Source organism: Stenella coeruleoalba, assembly GCF_951394435.1.
Source record: "Stenella coeruleoalba genome assembly, chromosome: 12".
In the NCBI taxonomy this organism is placed as follows: domain Eukaryota; kingdom Metazoa; phylum Chordata; class Mammalia; order Artiodactyla; family Delphinidae; genus Stenella; species Stenella coeruleoalba.
Genome location: NC_137158.1, coordinates 83,391,838 through 83,413,007, shown reverse-complemented (window position 1 = coordinate 83,413,007; position 21,170 = coordinate 83,391,838). Strand labels below are relative to the sequence as shown.

Here is a 21,170-nt window from a genome sequence, read left to right as displayed (position 1 = left end):
TGACATGTCTAGTCCTCGATGTAAAATAAAAACTAGTACACTCACCTGATGAAGCGTCTAGCAAGAAGGTTTTAAGAGTATGTGTCACCTTGCCTGCATGTTAAGCACCCACTAGATGTTATGTGTTACAATTATTCAAGACCATAAAAAAGAGAAACTCAAACTGCGAAACTGCAGTCTTGTCTTAGCTCGTAGGCACAGGCCAGATGCTGAAACCATGTTGGTGCTTGGCCCTGCATGGCCGGAGCCGTCCGCCACTTGTCGAGTGAGTTTACTGTTGAGCTTCTTGCCTGAAGGCACTTCCGTCTCTAAGAACTTCCTGTGCAATGTTTCAAGGGACCCACGTTGGAGCCCACTGTGAAGATCTGACTTTCAGCTCCTTCTGTCTCATTCACCCAGGCCTACCAAGTTGATGAGAAGACGGCAGAGCGGGCTCGGTGGGAGCACGCCTCCAAAGAAACGATCAAGAAGACCTCTAAACCCTGTCCCCGTTGCCACGTGCCGGTGGAAAAACATGGTGAGTCTGGGCTGGGCACGAAGTGCGGGCGTCTCAGGGCGTCGGCTGCGTGGCTGGGACAGTCAGGGGCTCTACGAGGGCTTGCTAGCTGGGGAGTTCAGCGCTGGGACTTTGGCGCCATCTGGCCAGAGTTTGAGTCTCAGCTCTCTCACGTCAAGCTTCTTAGCCTCCTAAGCTGCAAGTCCTCTTCTGTAAAATAGAGCTGATAACAGAAGCTGCCCCGCAGCAATAGAACCATATGACATGGTGGGTGGCAAATGCCTCCCGGTGCGTGACAGAGGAAGCACTCGAGAAACGCTGACTGCCCTTATTATTATTTATTATTAACACTACTGAACACTTTGCACCTGATTTTTAAAAACAAGTGCTAGGGAGACGTTCCAGTCCAGTATTTCCCCCAGAGCGCCCTCCACACTACTCTGGTGTCTAGAGATACTCAGCGGGGAAAGGCAGGTACCACCACGTCACATACATCTGACTCTCGCTTCCCACTGTATCCCCTCTTGGAGAATAACAGCAAGGAAAACAACTGACTTGTACTGAGCACTTACTGAATGCTGGTTCTAAGTCCCCTTCGAGTATCAGATCATTTAATCCTCGCAGACACCACATAAGGAAGCTATTATTATCCCCATTCGTAACATACATTCAAGCCGTTCAGAATGCCTTTTGTAAAGAAATCTGTTTAACTTGGTGTAACCAGTTGGTTCGCAATTTTTTGGCCATGAAACTCTCTCTTTCACGTCAGTGATTCCTGTCCCTTTGAACACGGGACACGCTCCGGGCTCTGGTTTCACCATCCCTGTGGCGGGAGAGTTAGTGCCTTATGTTGGGGTGACGCTTGGCTCCGTCATTAAACTAGCCTTTCCATGAGTGTGTCTCTGAATGGGACTTTTGCCTTCTACCAGCTTCTCTCTAAATTTCAAGCATGGGAGGGGATAACTTGGGGACACCTCTGGATGGAAGAAACGACATTCACCGTAGTCAGGGGCTCCCAGGAGCCCACGTGTATCTGCTGCTTTGCACAGCTTTACGGGCTTAGAAACACCACCGTCCGTATTCAGATGGTTCTCCCTGGGGATAGTCTACACCCAGGGCAGCGTCTCCCTTCCCTTATACGTGTTGTCACGTCCATGCATCCTCACACCCTGGGAGCCACCACAGCTGTGGGGAGACCTGAGAGAGCTCCTACCAGAAGGAGCCCCTCCCGGCTCCCGGCTCCTTGCCTCCTGCCATGTGGCCCCATGTAACCGCTGGAGGCCACTGAGAGGGAGACCAGCTGGGCTCTGGGGACACGACCATGCTCGTGGCTGTGGTTTTTCCTCCCCCCGTTGACCTCCCCCTGCTCTGATGCCTGCTCTGTGTGATCATGTGGTCTGGGGGCCATCGCTGTGTAGCCCTCCGGGCTCTGTAGTGTTGCTGGAAGTCAAACTCTAGTCTATATTCAGAGCATTCCTCTGGCCTGCCCCCTTCCCAGGGGCCCTGCTACCTCGCGGGAGCTGGCGGGGCACCCATGCCATCCACCTTAAAGCCATCCCAGCCCAGCACCCAGACTTCTTTCTAAATGTGAAACACGTCAGTACGTGCACGGTAGGGTCAGCAGCGTTAGCTCGGCAGAGAAATAAACGAAGCACAGGTACTGTTTTTCCCACCTTCTCTTCACTGGGCCTTCACTAGCCGCCCTTATTATTACATATTATTAACACTATTAAATACTTTGCATCTGATAAAAAAAAAAAAAAGAAGATGGTAGGGAAACTTCCCGGTCCAATATTTCCCCAGAGTACTCTGATATCTAGAGATACTCACTGGTTTGTCGGGGCTGAGAGCTGGCCTGCTGTGCGTGAAACCCAGCCCTCGGCCCCAGGGTGGGCCCTGAGGCTCTCTTTCCTCAGAAGAGTACCCGATAAATAAATATTTGTTGAATTTAAAAGGAGCTAGGAAAGGAGATAGACACATAAATAGATAACCTTATAAAATATGACAGAGAAAACAAGCTAGTAAAGGAAGAGCTTGTGGTTAAGAGACGGCTTCCTGGTGGAGATGATGCCTGAGCCGAGAATAAGGGTCAGGGTTACGAGCCAGGCAAGGACGTGGCAGAGAAGCCTTCCCGGCAGCCAGCAGGTGCAAAGGCAGGTAGAGCATCAGCGCCGGTGTGTGCGAGAAGCCCAGCTGTTTGGAGTTCCTGGAAAAGGTTGAGGAGCATCTGCTCAAGCGGTGGGTGGCAGGAATGTAGGGCCCGGAATGACATGCAGGGCTTGGACCTGATTCTGTAAGACAGGGAACTGCTCCGGGCTGTGAGGCCAGAAAACGACGTGCTCAGACCTGCCTTGAGTCAGACCACACCTGCAGCCCCAGAAGGTAGAATTGAAGGGGTCAGGTGATTCCTGACTATAGACATGTTTCCTAATCTGGTTCTTTCTTTGAAATATTGTGATGTACTCTACGTGGAAAGCTCTGATTTTTCACCTATAGATTTTTGGTTTTAGTGTCTACAGCTGATTTTAATTTTTAACAAAACGTGCGTTCACTTTACAATAACCAGGATAGCACGTTAAAGGTGGATCCCCATTGGACATGCAATTCTGTCTCTTGGAATTTTGATTCCTTGCCAAAGGTCCAGGTACATGTGTTCCAGAGTATTCTCAGAATCATTAAATCATGAAAAATTGGAGCATATGCAGGTGTTCTTTAATGGGTAGAGGGACAGGCAATCTTTAAAAGAATGAGGCAGAGCTAAATATATTAAAAAACAAAAAAATGCACAGAATATATTGTTGAGGGAAAATGCTTCTTCATGATTCTGTGTAGCGTATGATCATGAAGGACTAAAGGGAAGGTTTGTGTTTTCTCAAAATTTTGTTTGAATCAATTCGAGATGAATGACCCGTACTGAGAAAGTGTCGGACAGTAACAACACGTCTAGGAGTCTGGGATTAGGCAGGACTGGACTCCGTTTCAGGGAAACCTGATTCTCCCACTGGCTTAGAGGTCACACCTATAGATTTTTAACCTATGAACTGAAAAGCTGAAACTTTCAGCTTATTAATGATAGTCTCTACTGTTTTAAAGGATATCACTACGACCAGAACAAACTTAGGCTCCATTAGCAAGAAAAGCTAGTCTCATTATCTAGCTCTGTACCTAAATTCATAGCCTGTTTCCTATTCAGCTGAATCCCAGAAAAGTAGTTCTCGCTTCAGCAAAGCTGTCATGATGATGAGAATTGTTTCCATTTTAAACGCAGGCTGAACTTGGCACTCCCTCCTACAACGCCCTTTAATCCCCGGAAGTTCTTCCTTTACTTCCACCTCAAACAGATGAGATTCAGGATTCATTTTCTCTGCAGTAAGCGTCTGTTGCCCGTTAAATTTGCCTTCAGGTCATTCAAGAGCTTCTGATCGCTCATTAAATCTAAGGGCAGAGTGGCCAGTCCATGGTGTGTTGGCTGTGCACCGTTGGGGCTTTTCATGGTTTGAGCATCAGTCAGGAGACGGAATCCTCTAAGAGGGAAGCTAGACTTTCTCCATGCAAATATCCACACATGAGCACGGCGTGGTCAGCAGCTTCTTGCTCGAGTTTACGTTTAAGCCGGCAAGGCTTTTAGAATTGGAGTCCCTGACTCTTCTCCAAATTATGGGGTCTAGCATATTCCTTCCATGTTACACACCAGGAAGAAAAGAAAGTTAACAACATGAATATCCTCTCTCTTGCTATTTCCTTTCTTCTTATTCCACTGTGCCATTGTGAGTCTAGTTTCTATAATAAAATCTTACTTGTTAAAGCTAGTATTCCAGATCCGTTAAGATTTTGGTATAATAGGCAAACATTCTCAACCTTTCATTCAGTCTCACTTAATAGTCCGTTGAATTTGAATACATTGCTTAAGCATTCTTTATGATATTCCAGAGAAATTTAAGTGATTATACAGTATTACATTATTTATTATATTATTGACATCCTAAGTGCACAATGAATAAATATGTGTTGAAAATTACACAATCCTGTAATTGTGTAATGCTAATTGGGAAATAGTAAGAGAAAAGTATCACACGTTTTTCCCTTTATTTTCCACATATTTGAATTTTTAAATGATCTTTAAAGCAAACCAAAAAGAAGTAGAAAACTATGGGATTTTAAATGCCCTTAAGTTGGTCTAAAACAAATGCCTTTAGTTACATAATCATAAATATTTTATATTAGTGCAAGCTCTCATGCCAAGCTTCTAATATAAAAATGAGACAACACTGGGCTTCCTTGGTGGCACAGTGGTTGAGAGTTCGCCTGCCGATGCAGGGGACACGGGTTCGTGCCCCGGTCCGGGAAGATCCCACATGCCGCAGAGCGGCTGGGCCCGTGAGCCATGGCCGCTGAGCCTGCGCGTCTGGAGACTGTGCTCCGCAACGGGAGAGGCCACAACAGTTAGAGGCCCGCATACCACAAAAAAAAAAAAAGACAGCACTGAAGCAATTCTTTGGAAAATTTGGCAAGAAAAAATGGCTTAACAAGACAACTGATAAAATTGAACAATGGAGCACATTCAGTGCTACATGGAATTCAAGGAAAGACATTGCTTTTGATGGGTGATCTGGGAAAGTCACTCACAAACGGTTCTCCACATATAACTTCATACAAATAACTTTCTCTTGACTTCGCGGCAGACTTGGTGTCTGATCCCCAGAAGCAAGTAGGGAAAGTATTTAACAAATGGGGGAGGTGGGGAATCCCAAAATAAGGGACTTTTCATCTCATACTGGAAAGGCCCTGTTCCATGAAAGAAAGAACATTGGAATCACACACATCTTGGTTAAACCTCCAGCTTCACACTTAAAAGCCTTGAGACCTTGAGAAAATTCTACAACCAGTTAACACCCTCATCTCACAAGGTGCTGTTGAGGAATAAATGACATAACAGATGTAGAGCACCTAGTATTATTCATTAGTTTCTCGCTATCCTCATCTTAAATAAAATTTTGAATAGCATGAAGGAACCTATTCACTATTAAATGCTTTTGGAACAGCTGTCCCAACTCCTGTCTTATGAATTTTTTCAAGCCAAGTAACACTGAAGAAATGATAAAAATTACTCATAGTATATATTGATGTTATTATGTATTAAATTGTTAAATATATTATTGTATACTTAAAATATTAAATTTACTGTATATTTAAATAAGGAATCGACCCCGTCTGTGAAACACGAAGCGTTTGTCTTTAAATCCCATCTTAAGAGAAGTCAGTAAACTCAGATTTACAAGTAAAATTTGCCCTTGATGGACGTGTCATGCTTCGATCTCACTCATTTCTTTTTTTTTTTAAATTTTTATTGGAGTATAGTTGATTTACAATGTTGTGTTAGTTTCAGGTGTACAGCAAAGTGAATCAGATATATATCTCCATTCCTTTTCAGATTTTTTTCCCATATAGGTTATTCTCTCATTTCTTAACGAATGTCAGAACTTTAGAACTTCCCAGTGGGCTTTCTGGTTTGTTTTCCTCAGTTCAGATTCTGCTCTTGGCTTGCAATAATTCTGTTAGGCAGCATTTCTGGAACAGAAGGTTGGTGCGGGAGTGTTTCCCGGGTGCTTATTTGTGGCCTCTGTCTGCCCACAGGAGGGTGCATGCACATGAAGTGCCCGCAGCCCCAGTGCCAGCTCGAGTGGTGCTGGAACTGCGGCTTGGAGTGGAACCGCGCCTGCATGGGGGACCACTGGTTCGACGTGTAGCTGGAGCAGTGGCCACGCAGGCGCACTCAGCCGCCATCCCGCTGGGAAACATACAGAGTGTCCTAGTGTCATCTGCTACTTCTCCTTTCTCTAAACACACACACACACACACACACACACACACACACACACACACACACACACACTTCAAGTTCTTTCCAAAATCACAAAAACAGTTATAAGAGAAGCTCCCAGGATCCCTTTCATTGTGCCCCTGGGAAACAGCCAAGCTAATGGTGAGACCATCAGGACGTATTCACAGGCCTCGACGATACGCGGACACCAGGGCACAGATGGCAGCGCAATTCGCCTTTTGTACGGGTTGTCATTCTTGAGTGAATTCAAGTCAGGCTGGAAAAATACACAGAGATTTCTCAGGTTCAATTACCTGCCTTTTACCTTCAGCAAACAATGGGAAGAAGCCTTTGGTGAGGTGGGAACTAGCTTTGAGGAACTATTGTCAGTGGTTCTCTCTAAGACTGACTGCAATGGATCCTGAGAACGACATTCACAGCTTAAAAAGCGATGCCCTTATTTAAATTTTCAGAAAGCATCTATTCCCAAAGAACACAGGCAATAGTCAAAGCCATGTGTTTATCCCCAAGAATTCTATTTTTATGTATTGCATTAATGAAATATCAACTCTGCACGAATCAGCTTGTCAACTAACTGAGAAATTACGAAACTTAATCTGAACATTGAGTGTTCAAATGTATAGGGAAGAAATCAAAACTTAGTGTACTTTCACTTCATTTAATTATACGCAACGTTAGAAAGATATTGTTTTTCTGAAAATATTACACAATCGAGAATCTGATTTTAAACATTCATTTTGAGCTTGGAGAATAAGCTCATACATCTGGCTTCACTGTCAATGTAATGAATAAGGTGCCTCTAGAGGGGACACTTTTAGAAATGATTTCATAATGATTCTCAGTGTTAACAAACATGCAGGTTATTAAAGCAGAATCTGTAAAGAAGGAGCATTTCCAGATCATCAAAATGAAATTTTATGCACTTTCTGTCCACCTGGACCATGTTAACTATATTTTTTTGTATCAGAATATTTTATTCTGGACCCCTTTCAGATCTGATTCAGATTAAAGTTGTCAAAGCAACAGAGTGCAAAGGGAAACTGCAACAACAACAAAAATGTGCCTAAAAGGATAAAGGGGGTCATTGGGGACGAATCGCGGTGATACGGAACCAAAATACATTATAAGTGTAATTAACATGGCTCAGGACAGCCCACTCGGGGCTCTGCCCCCTCAACGGGTTATTCAGAGTTCTTTTCTCTAGGATGTAAACTCACACGAGAATACTTCCTCACGTTAACATGGCTTGAATTGGATTGGTGATCAAGTTTTCATCCTTTTTTTATTTTTGAGGCATTCACAATACATCAAAAAGAGCTGTGTTTACACTGAATGCGGCAACCCATCCTCCACAGCACAGCGTGTGATGGAAAAGTCAAACCACTGTCTTTGTTCTCGCCCGCCTTCTCAGGAAGATCGTGACCATCACTGAGGGTGTAATGACTCTCACTACAGCACAGGGTTTCTTTTGGATTTAGAGACCCTGGAAATTATGAAATCTGTAGCAGGCCTTGTCTTTGTAGACGTAGCACCAGAAATCCTTGCTGGAGGGAGAGAGGGAAGGACCCCAGCAGACTCCCCCAGGACATCTGTCCCTCTGTCCCTAACCATCCATCCAGGGACAGTCCCCCCTCTCCGTCTTCCTCAGAGGTCCTGCAGCTGGGAAATGATAGGGGGGAGGCAGCCTCGTCAGTGGGAACGGCCTCACATGGCTTCACTCTGTCGGAAAATCCAACCTCCCCAGCACGACCCAGAGGCTGCCACCTCCTGTCAGGGAGCCTATGGATGGTACAGAGATAGTGGAGAGCCAGTCTCCCAAGTAAGAAAGAGGCAGGTCACCAGGCTGGAGCCCCACATCCGCATGGCTGGCATCAGGGCTCAGCCTGGAACGCACGCGGGGCCTGCCTGCGAGTTACCAACAGTTCCAGCAGGTAGCAGCTCCGTACGCGGAGCCGGCAGGACAGTCAGGTGGTTCCCTCTGTAGGGGGGCACCCAGCATCTTATACCCGCCACAGCTTTGCGGTTTAATGACTTTGCTGTTACTGCCCCCTCCCGATCTGCATGGTTTGTCGGGTGCGCCAAGCAGACAAGGTTTGCTCCCACTCCTGCAGGCAGTAGACGTCCTAGGTCCCTGCTACTTCCCTGCTGGTACCTTCTTTTTCTTTTCAGAATAGAATACTGATTCTTAAAACAAGTTAAAGAACAAGCAGCCGCTGTAAATGAGTATGAATCACAAACCACTATAAATGAACATGTCTGAGCATTGAACGGTGCAACAAACTGTGAATCTAGCAAAAGAACAGAAATAAAGTCTTTGCAGAAGAATCTTTACTTTTCTCTGAACTGTGTAAAGAAATACTTGGCAACTATGTCTAAGGTTGTGCTCAAATTGTCAATAAAAGTATCCAAAGAGTTTCTGAGTCCATCTTTGAAGACATGTTATCAATAAATGCTGAAGGTGTGGGAGGGAAGCCCAGGACGTGTCCCTCGTGGCCCGAAAGGGTTACCTGGTGAGGCCGTGGCCATCGTGTCTCTATTCTGAGCTCCAGATGAACCCTGGCTGTTTTAAAACTAGGTAGTTTCTCCAGTGCTATCAAAATTTAAAAGGGCTCTACAAGGGGGAGGTGGGGAGAGGAGGGAAGGATTGGGAGTTTGGGGTCAGCAGATGCAAACTAGTATATACAGGATGGATAAACAACAAGGTCCTACTGTAGAGCACAGGGAACTATATTCAATATCCTGTGATAAACCATAATGGAAAAGAATATATATGTGTAACTGAGTCATTTTGCTGTACAGCAGAAATTAACACAACCATTGTAAGTCAACTATATTTCAGTAAAATTTTTAAAAATTTTTGACAGGGCTCTGAAAAGCAAACCATCACTTAAAAATCTAACAGTTACTTTCCTGCCTTCTCAGCAAACTTTTCTAATAACTGTTTAAAACAGAAGTTTGTGTTGGGAAAGACCGCGGGACTTTCTGCCATGTCACTGCAGAAACGTTGGGTGACTTTGCATTGCTCTCAGCGCGGGTGTGTTGACTCTGCGCTTCTTTGGCTGTGTTGGTGGCTGTGCATTGTTCACTTTACAAGGAGTCCGTGTCTCCGTGATGTGGATGGAACATTCTTGGAGAGCTCCTCTACATATCTGGGGCAAGCAGCACACCCCGAGGGCCCCTGGTGCCAAACATCACAGGAAATGCTCTGAGGAAACACCACGTTTCTAGAAACGAAGACAGAGAAAGCAGTTGAGTGAGCGACTCCACTGCCCCCCTGGGTGTGAACCCTGGGGACAGTAACAGCAGCCACCTCGTGGGGCTGGTATGAGGACTACATGGATTGATTCACATAAAGCCCTTAAGACAGTGCCTTGCACCCGGGAGACATTCAGGAAGTGTTCCTTATTATTAATAGATGAACTAGTCAGTGGAGACCCCCGAACAAACTAACGAAAAGCACAGAACGAATGCAAACTAATTGCAGGCGCCGGGAAGGTGTGTGTGTCCCTTCACGGGGTTAGTGATTTCGTGGAAGAGGCGGGTGACGGACTCGCGGTGGATTTCAGTGTGTTGGATCAGCTTCTCCACGGTCCCAGAAATTCTCCTACAAAGGCAAGTTGCCAGCTGTGTTTGAAAGGCTTGAAGGGACAAGATCCAGCTGTTATGCCTACTCTCCAGGGGGACAGTAAAGAGCTGACACTGTGAGTAGAGACGAGTAAGTGCAGGTGTGGCTACCGACTCAAAAGGAGCAACCGGGAGCGGGGAAGCTAACATCACTGGCGCACGCGTCCCACCCCCCGTTACCCTCGCCAGGCCACTTCTGACACCACAGAGAGTATCTATGTCAGTTTTGAAAAGAAAACCCTATTTCAAAACAACACTGGGCCTGTCTTCAGATTACCCACTGTGAATAAACTGTCCAACCACAAATATTTCAGAACTTTCACTGCAGTTTGAATAATCATGCAAAACAAGGCAGGGAGTATTTTCTGGGAAGATCCGTTTGGCGCTCACGTTGGTGACACTGTCTCAGTGGGACCTCGGTGTTCCCTGATCTCACCCTCTGATATGTAGGCTGAGAGAATCAACTTTGTCACTGTGTCGAGAGGTGTCCGGACCCAAGAAGATGGACTCACACTAATCTAGCTCATAAGAGAATTAGGTATGGAAGCTACAGGGTGAATTTACAATTTATATTTGCAAGGAGAAGCACACCTCCTGATTTCTCCTGAGATTTTCCATCTGCCCGGAATCTTTTCTTTACAGCCCCATCTTCCCCCTTTGCCTGGCCACCCTTAGGTCTCCGTTTAATCCACTTCTCCAGGAACCCTTCTCCAGCCACCCTAGTCTGCATTAGGGTCCCTTCCTCTGTGTTCCCAAAGCTGCACTACTTCCTGAGTCATAGTTGTCTGGTGTTTTTTCCCCAAACCAACAAGGTCCTCCCGACACCACTGGGTATCCTACGAGTCAATTCCATCTGATGCTACCTACCCGGAGTACGTGTCAGAATCCACAGGTTGAGGGCTCAGCCCCTCAAGACCACCCCCGACTCAGACACCAGTCACAGGTCCCAGGTTGCCACCTATACTTCTGACCGACGGGCTATAAATCGGGGGTTTCTATGACCCAACCCCTCAAGTTCAATATTACCCTGGAATGGCTCACAGAACTCAGGAAAGTGCTTTATTCACTGTTACCAGTTTGTTATAAAGAGTTCAGATTCAAGGACAGCCAATGAAGAGCTGCATGGGGCAGGCGTGGGATGGGGAGGGGTGTGCCGAGCGTCCATGCCCTCTGCGGGTGCCTCACCCTCCCCGTACCTCAACGTGTTCGCCAGCTGGGAAGCTGTCTGAACGCAATTGCTTAGGGTTTTTTAATGGAAGTTGCCTTAAGTAGACACGATTGGTTAGATAGTTGGCCATTAGTAATTCACCTAACCTCCTGCCCCTCCCCCTCTCCCTTCCTTCGATGTCAGGGCTTAGGGCTAAAATTTCCAACCCTCTAATTGTGCCTTGGCTTTCCTGACAGGCAGCCCCCATCCTGAAGCTACCTAGGGTCTGACCACAGTCATCTCATTAGCATACACATCACTCCAGGGATTCCAAAGGTTTTAGGAACCATGGGCCAGGAATCAAATATTTATTTTTTATATTTATTCATATTTATTATAATTCATTCATATATATATTTCATAATAGCATTTAACGTGTGAAACTTTAATCACTTATTTACTTATCTCTACCCCCCAGGAGCAGATAAGGAGAACATAACTATAGTACTCGCCTTTGTATCCACAATACCTAGTGCCGGGCCTGCCACATTCCAGGCTCCATAACTAGGGAATTGCATTTTGGAGTTCTGAGCAAATCTACTTGAAAATCAAACCACAGTGAAAAGCTAACTTGTAGAGCCTAGACTCAGAGCTAAGCGACTCAGCTGCATGACCAGTGTCCCCTGGGCAGACGATCACTTTCCATTCCAAAGGCACATATGACGCAGGACGGAAATCCCTGGTCTCAGATCAGGTATCCTTAGCTGGGAGTCCCTGAGAATTGCACTCAAAGGGTTCTCCCCTTGAACCCTCCTCCCCTCCAGTGCCCGGGTGACCTCACGTGTACATTGGCTGTTCTTGAAAAAACTCTCCAACTGTACTAGCAAAGACAAACTCTGCAGTTTTTCCTTTCTATAGATAATTTGTTTTATCCATGATTCTTGGCTTCTTAATTCCAAACTCAGAGTGACTTCAATGGCATTTTTGTGAGATGCTATTAAGCATCAAATCTCCTCTCAGTATTTTTTCCCCTGGAAAGTGTTCCTTGTGTTTTTATTACAAAGTAATTATTTCATTATCACATTCCAGAAAGTAAAAAAGGCAAAAAGGAAAAATTAAAACCACCGTTTAGAAATAATTATCTCGCATCTTACTTATTTCTACTTAAAAACATAAGATTAGCATCTTCCCACGCCAATAGATTTCTAAAATGACAACTTGTCAGGACTTCATTATGATCAACTGTATGCTAATTAAGTTAATAAGTATTTCTTTGAAATTTCCCAGTTTAATTCAAAAGTGTTTTTCACGTAGTCATTAAACAGTTTGGGTATGAAAACTACTGAGCAGCATGAAAAAATGTTTATAATGTAATGGGGAGTAAAAAGGAGCTTACCAAAATGGTACGTATGCTGTAACTGCAATTATTTTTTAAAAATTAAGTCTAAGAAAAAGTGATTGAAGAACCTATATTAAAATGCATTTTGCTATGGTGACAAAATTATACGTGAACTTTCACTTGTCTCTACTTTGCACGTTTCTTGGCAGTGTGAAAATATCACTTTATAATGAAAAACAGTTTTTAATCTCCCGTGACAGTTTAAGCTGCCCAGATTGAACGCAGCCAAGAAATGAAGATTTTCCAATCAATAATTCAGTCCTTGCATTACCTGAACTTTACACAAATGATAACAAACCATTTAAAAACACTCTACTGCTTCTTTCAAAGGAGTTTTGCCAAATGGATTTGGACAGGGTGGAGTGGGAGAAAAATGAGTTGGGTGGAAGCTCTGGGAAAACGGGACTCAGTCTCCAGCCCCCCGTGAATACGACCCTTCTGAGTTTCTCGTGAGCATCTTCTCTGCCTCTTGTGGGGATGACCAACCTTCCCACGGAGCCCAGCCCTGAGGGGGCTGCTGCACACGGACTGGCAGTTCAGAAACTGAGGCCATCCTGGGCGAAGAACGATGAGTTGGGCTCCCTGCCGTGGGCCACACTTTGGGGAGCCTGGCCCCAGGAACGGGCCTCCAGCAGGCCCAGCAGCCTTGGCTACTGTCGCCGCCTGACACCCCTACCCCCACCTGAAATTTCTCCTGAGCCTCCCTCAAGCCGGACCGACCGCTACTGATGCCTCCCAAGGAGTTTGTCCCACTAAGAAGAGGATGGGCTGATACCATAGGAAGCCCTTGACTCTCACCAGGGACCCATCACGTGGTATTTGAAAATCTTTGAATTCTGAAGTACCTCTCTGCAGTAGCAGCTGGCTTTATGTTCAGGGCCATTTGTCATGGAGACGTTCCAATTTCATGAGTTCACACGAGCTCTGCGCATCAGCCATGGTTGAGTCACCGCTGTCTCCAGCCTGCTTGCCTGAAATATAGTTGATGTACAACGTTGTGTTAGTTTCAGGTGTACAGGAAAGTGAATTCGTTATACACACACACACACACACACACACACACACACATTCTTTTTCAGATTCTTTTCCACTGTAGGTTATTACAAAATACTGAGTTTAGTTCCCTGTGTTATATGGTAAGTCCTTGTTGTTTGTCTATTTTATATATAGTAGTGTGTAGCTATCAATCCCAAACGCCTAATTTATCCCCCCTGACCCCTTTGGTAAGTATAAGTTTGTTTTCTACGTCTTCAACAAACAATTACTGAGCACTGAATATGATGGGTGTCAGGGCTACAGAAATAAAGACAAATTTCCTCTGCTCAAGACTGACAGGGAATTCCCCGGAGGTTCGTGGTTAGGAGTTGGTGCTGTCACTGCCGAGGGCCCGGGTTCAGTCCCTGGTCAGGGAACTAAGATCCGAAACAAGCTGCGGTGCGGCCGAAAAGAACCCAAAAGACTGACAAACCATCAGAGGAGACAGATATGCAACCGCAACGCAGTTTGGTCAGCACCCTAACAGAAGCTGTGCTAGGTCCAGGCTTGGCGAGGGGAAGGATGAGGGGAAACTTCCCAGGGGCAGGTTGAAAGCATGAGTGAGAGCGGGCGGACAGCCAGCGTTAGGCCCGGAGGCTGTGAGCCGGCGGCCACAGAGAGCACAGGGACCTTCCTGCGTGGGTCCTGAATTGGGAGAAATTAAGGGAAATGAGGCCGGAGAAGCAGATCCAGACGTGGCCCTGCTAGAAAGCCTCAACTCCGCGTCGTGCATGAAGGGAAAACTTTGAGGGCATTTGAGAAGGAAGGTCCACTATCAAATCTGCATTTATGAAAGATCATTCTGTAAGGAATGGCTGAAGGGGAGTGGGACTGGAGAAAGGGGGTCATTTCAAAGGCTTTCGGCAGAGTGGACGCGAGGGGAGCTGAGGGCCAGAGTGAAGGCAACGTGCTGACCAGGACAAGAAAGACTTCAGTACATACGTACTTAGGCCCTGAAGTCTCCGCCTCAGTGGACCCAGGAGCAGAAATACGACATGAGTGACAAACGAATGAAATCTAAATCAGGTCTGTAGTTCACTTCGTAGTATTGTACCAAATGTTCATGCCTCCGTTGGGATAATTGTGCCGTGGTTATGTAAGCTGCTAAAATTAGGGAAAGCTGGGCAAATATAAAGGGATGCTCTCTACATCTTTGCCACTTTTCTGTAAACCTAAAATTATTCCCCCCCAAAAAAGTATGGGATTTGGTAATCAGTTAAATGTGACAAGTGAGACAGAGAGAGCTCTCGCGTAAACCCAAGGCTGTCCTGAGTGGCTGTGAGGCTGGTGTCTCTTCAGCCAGGAGACAGGACACAGGATCAGGGCCACGTCTGCATGTGGCCTTGGTGGCAGCAAAGGAGTGGCTCCTGTGCACCTTTCTGCCTCTGACACACTGTGGAAAGGCCAGTCCAATCTCAGGAGAGACCTCCTAGACTGTTTTATGTGGCTCTCTGTGCTACTGAGAAGTCATTTTTAATAAATAGACTCTTCAGAATGATAATTTTAGATGACACCTTAAGATGGTAAAGAAATGACTAAGAGAGGCCATGTCATGTTAACCTGTCTGTAAAAGATGAGATGTGCATCTCTAATTGTTACACAGTATTTTAGATTAAACTTTCTCCTTCCAAATAAGTGAGCTGAGCAGAAGCGAAAATGTGATTTAAGTGATAAGGGAGGCGCCGTGGCTGAAGGCCAGGCCGTGAGCTTTGGTTCCCATCGGGTCAATTCAGAGGAAAGAGTAAGAAAAAGCAAACAAGCAGCCCCCAGGGAGTCATGTTTACAGCACAGAAGGAAGAAAGGTAGGAGGTCGGGCAGGGGAGATCGGAAGATGTATGAGAGCTTCTCACCTGGTTTTTCAAGCAAAGTCAGCCCAGATTGTCCAACATGCAAGAATATGCCAAAAAATACGGTCTTGACCTCTCCGCGGTGATTGTAATTCCTCAACATTAGAGGCAGCTTTGGGCACTAATATATCTTCTGAAGGAGTATTTATATATAAGTTTAGCAGTCCATTCAGTTTCACTGCATTTTCTTTTTCTTCTGTCAACTTTACATGAAATGAAAGTTACTACTTAACAAGAAAAGAGCCTGTCTAGTATGACTCACTTTTTATACAATGAAATCATATGTATTTACATCCACATCTGCTGATCCTTCCATCTGTATGTTTCCCAGAGGTTGATGGCTGGAAAGAGGCTTAAACCAAAAGCAGTGCTGGCATTTGTGGGTAGTGAGATTTGGGGTGATTTTTCTCTTCTTTTTTGTGCTTTTCTATAGTAGTTGAATGTTTTATAACAAGAAGGCATCATATTCATAGAGAAAACAAAAGTTGTTACTTAAAGGGAGAAGCCCACCAGGAATCTAAGACCAGAGACCAGACTAGCTAGTGCATATGTACTGGGGGTTCTCACTGGGGTTCTTGTGGAGAGCGTACTGGGGGTTCTTACTGGGATTCTTGTGCCCCACGTGGGCATCACACATCCGTGCTGTGATGCCCATGTGGGGAGACCCTAACAGTACAGAGGTCGACCATGTTCAAGGTTCTGTTAAAATTGAACCTCCATCTGTTGGCTTGAATGTGTCCAAATTGGTCTGATTTGTGAGTTAACCGTGACCCAGACAGAGGTGTGGAGGGTCTCCGTGCAGACCAGATAATGGCACCGAGGGTTTCCTGGCCTCTGCTTTGACTGGACAATTCTGTGTAGACTTTCAGGCCACAAAACCTCCTCCAATTGCTGAATTTCCTTTCCAGGCTGCCTTGCTACATCTCTGCATTAATACTCACCAGTTGTACTTATCATGTGTGCATGAGCTAAACTATCTGCCTATGGTCCAGAGAACTGAATCCCTACATACATATTGCAACTTAGATGTGAGCATTTTAAATCAAGAACTATAAAGACCATTTTAACAATGTATTAAGAGAACTGCCCACTACAACCAAGCAAGTTTTAATCCCATTAATTTAATGATACATTAGTATTGAGAAATCTGTAAGTTTAGCATTTCACACTATAGCAAAATTCATAACATAAAATAATCTCCTTTGATGGCAAAAGACATTTGATAAATGTTCATTATTAATGAACAACACTTAACTAGAAATTGAAGGATGCTTTCTAAACTTGATAGAGAACATGACTTATGGGTGGGACGTACAGGCATATGCTCATGAAGATTAACCCTTATAAAAAGAAGAAACATTTTAGTGACAACTATTGGTTATTCACCCAGCATCTCCGCTCCCTCTTTTTCCCGAGAGACCTTGATTCTGTTAGGTTATCCACTCCCCCTTTCAGCCACATGCCTCAGGGGAAGGTGACCAACCACACCCCAGAGAAATAAAAACATTTATCCAGACAAAACCTCGTACAGGAATGTTCAGAGCAGTTTTATCCATAAGAGCAAAAGGAAGGAACTTTTGCTCTTATGTCCATCAGCTGTTGAATAGATAAACTAAAATGTGGTCTGTCCACAGAATGGAAGGTTATTTGTTCATTAAAAGGAATGAAATACTGTGACATATTACAACATGGATGAAGCTTGAGAACATCACGCCAAAGGAAATAAGTCAGACACAAAAGACCACATATTGTGTGAATCCTTTTATATGAAACGTCCAGAAGGGGCAAATCCACAGAGATGGAAAACAGAGCTGGGGTGGGGGAGGGAATGGGGAACCATTGCTAACGGGCACAGTGTTTCTTCATGGGGTGGTGGAAATGTTGTAAAGTTGATTTGGGTGACGGATGCCGTAACTCTATGAATATACTGAAGCTGTTGAATCATACACCCGGATGGTGAATTGCATGATATGTGAATTATATCTCAATAAAGCTGTTACCAAAAAAGAATAAATGGAGGATGGAAAAGTAGACAGAGCAAATATGACCTTGTTCTCTTGAGGGACTTGGTGGCAGGGGGACAGATAAGGGTCAAGGTGAGGTGTTTGTTTTAAGGTGGGATTGTGACCTCAGGAGCCAGCACATAGGGAGAAGTGGAAAACAGAGAGTTATGAGTGAAGGTTCTAGAAGAGAGAAGACACGATTCACACAGGACTCCTAGACCAAGAAGGCTGGCCTGGAGGCCTCTAACGCCTGTCCTTTGTGCTGTTCATAGAGCCTCCTTCTAAGAAAAGCAGTGTAGTGAGCCTTTGAACCCATCCTGCTGCCCAAGCCAGGGCAGACCCAGGCAGAGACCGTGCCCGAGCTACGCCTGCCCAAGGGACAGTCCATGTGAGCAGGTGGCCCGTGAATACCCTGGGAGAGACCCCAGGGAAGCCGGAGAGCAGAGAGGCTGCTGGATGCTGATATATCGTTTAATGTTCTATAGTTTGGGAAGCGGGCAGCTCCTCTCCCCCTCCTCCAACCTTCCTCCACACCCAGGAGGGAGGAAGGAAAGCACAGAAGGGCTTTGGACCCAGGTTTGGTTCAGTTCCACAGAACAGTCGTGGTGGGTAGTAAACACTAAACAGCTCTTCACACAAGTGATAAGGAAGAACAATTAGCAGATCGATTAATTGCATTTTATATCCATTTCTGGTCTCAAGGATAAGTATTCAAATGCGATCTTTTCCTTTCAATCAAACACATAGAAATTTCAAGTGAGCCTGGTTTCCTGCTATAAATTAAAGCAATTTTCACCTTTTCAGTGTTCAACCGTTACCTTTAAAAATATTTCCTGATTTAACAATACAAATTCAAAAGAAATAGAAATCTTGCGTCTCCTAACTTTCTCCGCTAAGCCGTTGGTGTTCAGGGTAAAAACTGGGGACACCCACATGGCTGAAGTGAGAACAACATGTCTTTACCCATGAGGAACTCGAAAAATATAGTTTGGCTTTAATTAACTTTGATTGAGAAGAAAACACACGATCTAGAGATATCGTTTAATGTTCTATAGTTTGGGTGTCTGGAGTTCTTTAATAAGGCAACATGGTTACTCTGCCCACACATATGCAAATGAACGGAGGGATGCAAATAGCAAAACTTCTTCCCCAAGTGCAGGAAAAAAACACTTGATTCGGGACTTTAAGATCAAGTGTTTAAAGCTACCTTTAATGAGTTGGAAAAACAATGAGTTCATAAACAATTGAGTTAATAAATTATTTCTAGTCCAACAACCTTACTTATTTAAACTCCCTGGAAGAAAGAAGTGGTTCCTACCAGAGGCTAGTGGCAGAAATGTTTGCAGAAAGGAGAGATTAGCAGAGAAGAAACAAACCAGAAGGGCCTCCAGGGTGTCCAGGGTGACGTTAGGTGCCTAAAGAAAGGAGGTGAGGGGATGGAGAGAAGGCAAAGAGGGGGCCACTGGAAACAGAGCAGTCATCTCCGCACCCCCAAAGTCCGGGTTCCTGTGTCTAAGTGTCCAATTTAATCCTCACATCTATCATATACATACCACTTTCTTTAAAGGCTTTCTTGAATTAACTTTCACTGGAGTACAGTAGCTTTTATTTTTTTAATATTTATTTATTTAGCTTTGGCAGCGTCGGGTCTTAGTTTCGGGACACAGGCTCTTCATTGTGGAGCGCGGGCTTCTCTCTAGTTGTGGCTTGTGGGCTCCAGAGCGCACGGGCTCAGTAGTTGTGGCGTGAGGGCTTAGTTGCCCCGCGGCCTGTGGGATCTTAGTTCCCCGACCAGGGATCGAACCTGTGTCCCCTGCATTGGCAGGCGGATTCTTAACCACTGCGCCACCAGGGAAGTCCCTACATACCACTTTTATTACTCCCGCTTTATAGGAGAAACGATCACAGAAATAAGTAATTTACCCCAGGCCATCCTATGTGGAAGCCATTTGGAGCGGGGGTGGGGGGGGGGAGGCAGACCTTGGTAATCCAAATAGACATGAGTGACAAGGATGACCCCTGGGTGAAAGGTACAGACATCACCGACAGAGTCCATACAGATGAGGAAGCCAAAAACAGCACCTCAGCCACTAGAGAATGTGAACCACACTCCACCAGTGAATCCAGGCCCGTCTCCTTCTAACACTCCCACGCGCTGTAGGCTCCAGGCAAACGGTCCCCGTCAAAACTCAGCCAGGCTTTCTTCTTCCCTGTCTCTGAAATGTCCCAGCACGTCACACCTCCCTTGTGTGTGTGTGTCTTGTAATGTGACTCACCACCTCCCACACTAGGTTGTGAGCACACTGAAGACAAGAGCTTAGAGTCAACAATCCTAACTACCACCCCGCCTCCCCCCATGGCCTAGAACCTTCCCTGGTACACAACAGGTGCTTACTGTCTCATGAGTGAGCGAGTGAATGCATCAATTGGAGTCAGTGCTCTTATCTGCCTGCTGTGTATCTACACGATGTAGTAAAAATGAATGGGAAGTTACGTTTTGAAAAAAAAATTGTAATGGAGATCAAACCATTTCTATGATTGAAGCGTCAATCCCATTTAAATAAAAAAGTTCTTTCCTATGATTCATTGAGCCTTCTTCCTAGTTGCAATCTGAGAACTCTGTACCCGCATCGGAGTGGGGTGGGGGGCAGCGATGGAGGAGGGGGAAAGGGGCTCACACCCCAGGTGGGCCAGTCCCCTGCTGTGAAGCCGCACCTCAGGCCCTCAGCCAAGTCCCAGTGAGGATGGGGCGGAGGGAAGGGGATAAAATGAGACACATACATGCCGTGTTCAGCACATTGTCTGCCCGCAGTAAGTGCCAAACAAACGGTTCCTGTTTGCACCAGCAGCAGTTGTGACTGGTCTTGGCCGACTCTTAATTTAGGCAGGTCAGTTACCTCCTTCGTGGTTTTTCCTCTGTAAAATGCGGACAGTGATACACTGTCACATCTTCCTCACTGTATTATGAAAATACAGCTAGACTTCGTGAATATTCAAGACAGTTGTGAAAAGAAGTGTGTTCCATGGTCTGAAAACAAATGAGAAGCACGGCAGCCCCGGATCAGTAATTTCTGGAATCACGAGATCACAGGGAGAAAAGCTCCGGTGCCCGTTCTGCTCCTTGCTCACCACGCATGGATCTGTTCACGAGCCGAGGCCACCACCTCTGCAGATGTATCCTGGAGACACCTCCGGCGCCTGCCCAGCCGGTGCTTCACGTGGGACAAGCGGACTCCGCTGAGATCGGATGAACTGGCTCACAGGCCAGACAGGAGCAGCTCTCTAAAGCCACTTCCCAGCTCGCAAGTTGACTATGTTTAATATTCACACAGACTCCTTGTTGGCACAGCGGTCCTGTGAACTGAAACTCCTTTTCTCTTCGCTGACACAGGGTTTCTCAGCCTCAGCGCTGCTGACCTTTGGGGCTGGATACTTCCCAGTTGTGGGGCTGGCCTGAGCACAGCAGGATGCTCAGCAGGGTCCCTGGCCTCTGCCCACCGAGATGCCCGCAGCCCCCGACCCTGTGGTAACAACCCCAAATGTCTCCAGACATTGCCGATGTCCCCGGAGACCAAACCACTCCCCACTGAGGACCACTGGCCCACCGCGTCCCTGCAGTATTGTGTGTTGAGGTGATGTCATTTCACCGACACATCTTCCTTTCAAATTCCCCGTGTGTCCACACAGGAGAGGTTTTTGCTGAGATCCACGGCTACCGACTGTTTCCCTGTCTGGCTGACATCACCTCGTTGACAGCAGTGTGATTCCTGCGCGAAG

General features: G+C 45.8%; 1 protein-coding gene across 19 annotated transcripts in view; it reads left to right on the top strand.

The window, feature by feature from the left end:
- AGPAT4 (1-acylglycerol-3-phosphate O-acyltransferase 4) overlaps window positions 1-21,170 on the top strand; it is a 1,412,586-nt gene that overhangs the window by 1,253,169 nt on the left and 138,247 nt on the right. For 17 of the 19 annotated variants that reach the window (XR_013830736.1, XR_013830737.1, XM_079939090.1 and 14 more), the window contains one exon: window positions 400-517. Coding sequence is in view for 17 of the 19 variants with exons in the window: in XM_079939090.1 (XP_079795216.1) it covers window positions 400-517 (118 nt within the window). In the remaining 2 variants the exon portion in view is untranslated. Of the gene's footprint in view, window positions 1-399; window positions 518-6,130; window positions 8,807-21,170 lie in introns of those variants that run through there. The other 2 variants (XM_079939086.1, XM_079939085.1) reach the window with 1 other exon arrangement.